Source organism: Chiloscyllium plagiosum, chromosome 9 (genome assembly GCF_004010195.1).
Source record: "Chiloscyllium plagiosum isolate BGI_BamShark_2017 chromosome 9, ASM401019v2, whole genome shotgun sequence".
NCBI classification, from domain to species: domain Eukaryota; kingdom Metazoa; phylum Chordata; class Chondrichthyes; order Orectolobiformes; family Hemiscylliidae; genus Chiloscyllium; species Chiloscyllium plagiosum.
In genome coordinates this window covers 21,733,717-21,737,751 of record NC_057718.1, presented here as the reverse complement: position 1 = coordinate 21,737,751, position 4,035 = coordinate 21,733,717, and the positions used below count along the sequence as shown (strand labels likewise).

The 4,035-nt window shown below is 43.5% G+C and overlaps 1 protein-coding gene across 5 annotated transcripts in view; it reads left to right on the top strand.

Annotated features, from left to right (window-relative positions):
* Positions 1–4,035, top strand: part of mtr (5-methyltetrahydrofolate-homocysteine methyltransferase) — an 84,354-nt gene that overhangs the window by 49,053 nt on the left and 31,266 nt on the right. For all 5 annotated transcript variants that reach the window (XM_043695559.1, XM_043695558.1, XM_043695561.1 and 2 more), the window contains one exon: positions 3,035–3,135. In XM_043695559.1, the coding sequence (XP_043551494.1) occupies positions 3,035–3,135 (101 nt within the window). The remainder of the gene's footprint in view (positions 1–3,034; positions 3,136–4,035) is intronic.

Below are 4,035 nucleotides of genomic sequence, written 5' to 3'. Positions count from 1 at the left end.
GGGAAGTGGAGGAGATGCGGTGGAGGGCATCGTCGACCACGTCGGGGGGGAAATTGCGGTCCTTGAAGAAGGAGGCCATCTGGGTTGTACGGTTTTGGAACTGGTCCTCCTGGAAGCAGATGCGGCGGAGTCGAAGGAATTGGGAATATGGGATGGCGTTTTTACAGGGGGCAGGGTGGGAGGAGGTGTAGTCTAGGTAGCTGTGGGAGTCGGTCAGTTTATAGTAAATGTCCGTGTTGATTCGGTCGCCCGAGATAGAAATGGAAAGGTCTAGGAAGGGGAGAGAGGAGTCTGAGACGGTCCAGGTGAATTTGAGGTCGGGTGGAAGGTGTTGGTAAAGTGGATGAACTGTTCAACCTCCTCGTGGGAGCACGAGGCAGCGTCGATACAGTCATCGATGTAGCGGAGGAAAAGGTGGGGGTGGTGCCCAGTGTAGCTGCGGAAGATGGACTGTTCCACATATCCTACGAAGAGGCAGGCATAGTTGGGGCCCATGCGGGTGCACATGGCTACTCCTTTGGTTTGGAGGAAGTGGGAGGATTGGAAAGAGAAGTTGTTCAGGGTGAGGACCAGTTCAGTCAGTCGAAGGAGGGTGTCAGTGGAAGGGTACTGGTTGGTACGTGGGGAAAGGAAGAAGCAGAGGGCTTTGAGTCCTTCGTGATGGGGGGTGGAGGTGTACAGGGACTGGATGTCCATGGTGAAGATAAGGTGTTGAGGACTGGGGAAGCGAAAACCATGGAGGAGCTGGAGGGCATGGGTTGTGTCCATAACGTAGGTGGGGAGTTCTTGGACTAAGGGGGACAGGACGGTGTCGAGGTATGCAGAGATGAGTTCGGTGGGGCAGGAGCAGGCTGAGACAATGGGTCGGCCGGGGCAGTCAGGTTTCTGGATTTTGGGCAGGAGGTAGAAACGGGCGGTGTGGGGTTGTGGGACTATGAGGTTGGAGGCGGTGGATGGGAGATCCCCTGAGGTGATGAGGTTATGGATGGTCTGGGAATGCGTCATACCTATTAACTCTGTTACTCTCTCCACAGATGTTATCTGACCTAGTAAATATTTCTAGCACTGTTGACTTACACCTTTTTTAGGTGTTGCTTAACTTTGAAATCCAGTGAGTTCTACCACCTTTCTCTGGTTATGACATATGCTGGTAATGTGCTCACAGCCACGAATACTGATACCGTGGGATAGAGAAGGCAGTTGTGGATTTAATGAGGCAGAATATTGCAGCTCAAAAGGAAGTCATTTGCTCCATCAAGTTTGTACCCTCTATATTGATGAATATTCAAGTTAGTTTCACTCTCCAGCTCTTTCTTTATAGCCCTTCAGTTTTTTTTCTATTTATTCAATTGTCTTTTTGAAAGTTTCTGTGTTTAATGGTTTCCATTAATTGGGTAAATCCCAATTTTCCAATCACTCATTTCTTTCTTTCTAATCACTATAGATGTAACATTTACAATTAATTATTTTGTTGTTCTGATTTATTTTTATTTGAAGGACTTTGTGATGTTTTCGAGACTTGAAAAGCTGTTATGTAAAATTGATTTGATTATTCTTTTCATCATTTCTATGTGTGACTGAGATAGGATATTTCCTACCTTAAGAATTACACGTTCAAGATTTTCTTTTTGTATTTTGTTTAGACTAGACACACTGCTATTTATGACATACCCATGTTTGTGAGGCCAAAGTATAGTGAACACAGTTTGGATTAATAAATCATTTGGCTTTAATCTTTAACTTAAAGCCATGGGTTGAAGGGTTGAATTAACTATTCCTCGTATTAGGTTGATACATTCCTAATTTAAATTAGAGACTAATTAATGCTCCAAGGGAGAAATTGGATCAGTTAAAGAAGCAGAAAATAAAACCTGATGAGAAAAGTACACAAGAATGGGGAAAAATTTGAGCAGTTTCTTGAAAATATAACAATTACAACTAAATCTGACAAGGATCTCAGGGACAACTTCTTTACAGTAAGAACTGTGTCATTTTGTTGTTGTATCTTTAAAAACTATGGATCACAAGGAGTAAGAGTTGCTTTTAACAATAGTGCTTTGGTCCCTGCAAAATGTAGATGATCAGGAGCTGAGGTGTTATTTGCAAGTGAAACTGATTGGTTCTCAGATAACTGAGCAGTTGGAACTGGAAACATGTTCTGGAGACACTGACACACAGAAGAAAAGATTCAAGAGTGTGCCTCGCCAGTAGAAGCTGCCTGTTCTGAGGTTTAAAAAAAGCTCAGTTGGGGTGGCATGGTGGCTCAGTGGTTAGCACTGCTGCCTCTCAGTACCAAGGTCCCAGGTTCGGTTCCAGGCTCGGGTAACTGTCTGTGTGGAGTTTGCACATTCTCCCTGTGTCTGCGTGGGTTTCCTACGGGTGCTCCAGTTTCCTTCCACAGACCAAAGATGAGCAAGTCAGGTGAATTGGCCGTGCTAAATTGCCCATAGTGTTAGGTGTATTATTCAGGGAAATCGGTCGGGGTGGGTTACTCTTCGGAGGATCGGTGTGGACTAGTTGGGCTGAAGGGCCTGTTTCCACGCTGTAGGGAACCTAATCTAAATTTGAAGAAAACCAGTTACCTTTCCTTCAGTTGCTGTGAGCTGTGACTTCTGAATTGATTAATTAAGGACCTTATCCAAGTTAATCAGTTGCTCCGTACTTCCTACAAACCAGTGAAAACTTTCAGAGAAAAATAATTGAACACCAAAGGCATGGCTAGCCAATGTTGGATCATCTCAGTGTTAGAATCGAGAAGCAAAGACCACTGAACTGACAGCATCCAATTTTCATGTACTCCGGGGAAACCAGATAAATATAGGAGGGAGAAAGGGATAAATGGTTATACTGATTGAGTTGAAGTATGGTTGTGGTGCTTTGAGTGGAGCAGAAATGCTCTGACAGCCTATTTAGTCTGAATAACCTGTTTTTTGCTGTAATTTCAATCTAATTACAGTTTTGTAAACCAAATCAAGCTATCGTAACAATTCAGTTTTCTAAATGTTTACAATCAACGGGTTGTATTATTTTTCAGAGCCCATATCAAGGCACTATTTTGTTAGCCACTGTGAAGGGAGATGTTCATGACATTGGCAAGAACATTGTTGGTGTGGTATTGGCTTGCAACAACTTCAGGTAAACTTACAACATCATATCTTGTCTTCCACTTGTTAGTTCTGTTTCTCATTCTTCCAGAGTTGTAATTCTTTTCAAATTAAGATTAGTGTCCTTGGTCCAACCCTCCTTCGCTGCTTCATCAATGACTTTCTCTCCATCATAAGGCAGAACTGGTGATGTGCAGTCATCAGCAAACAATGTTCAGCATCATTTGCAATTCATCAGCAGATAAAACAATCCATGCCCAAAAGCAATATGATCTGGACAATACCTAGAATTGGGCTGACTAGTGCCAAATAACATTAGTGCCAGGCAAAGACCATTTTGAATAAGAATCCAATCATCTTGACATTCAATGGTATCACCATCACTGAACTACCCATATCAACATACGGGGGTGGATACCATTGACCAGAAACTGAACTGGACTAGTCATATAAGTATTGTGGTTACAAGAGCAAGTCAGAGGCTAGGGATCTTGCATCGGGTAACTCACCTCTTGAATCCCCAAAGCCTGTCCAATATAGGGTTGCCGGGAAGGTAAATAAATCGTTTAAAAGCTTACCTCAAATATCGGGGACCTCCATTTTATAGTGGGAGTGAGGAACAGAGGGCTGCTGGGTAGGTAAATTAATTGTTTAAAAGCTTATCTCGTGTATAGGTGGAGTGCACTGAGCAGGAGCAGACACGGGACAGTTGGGTAAGTAAGGTAATATATTTGGGTGGTTGTTTTACCCGAAACACTACTCAGGTAGTGTCTCCCACACATCCTCCACCTCTAACCAAAAAAAAGTTCTGTGCGCCAGATTGATAAGTTACTCTCTCTCTGTCTCTCTCTCTCTCTCTGTCTCTCTCTCTCTCTGTCTCTCTCTCTGTCTCTGTCTCTGTCTCTCTCTCTCTCTGTCTCTCTCTCTCTCT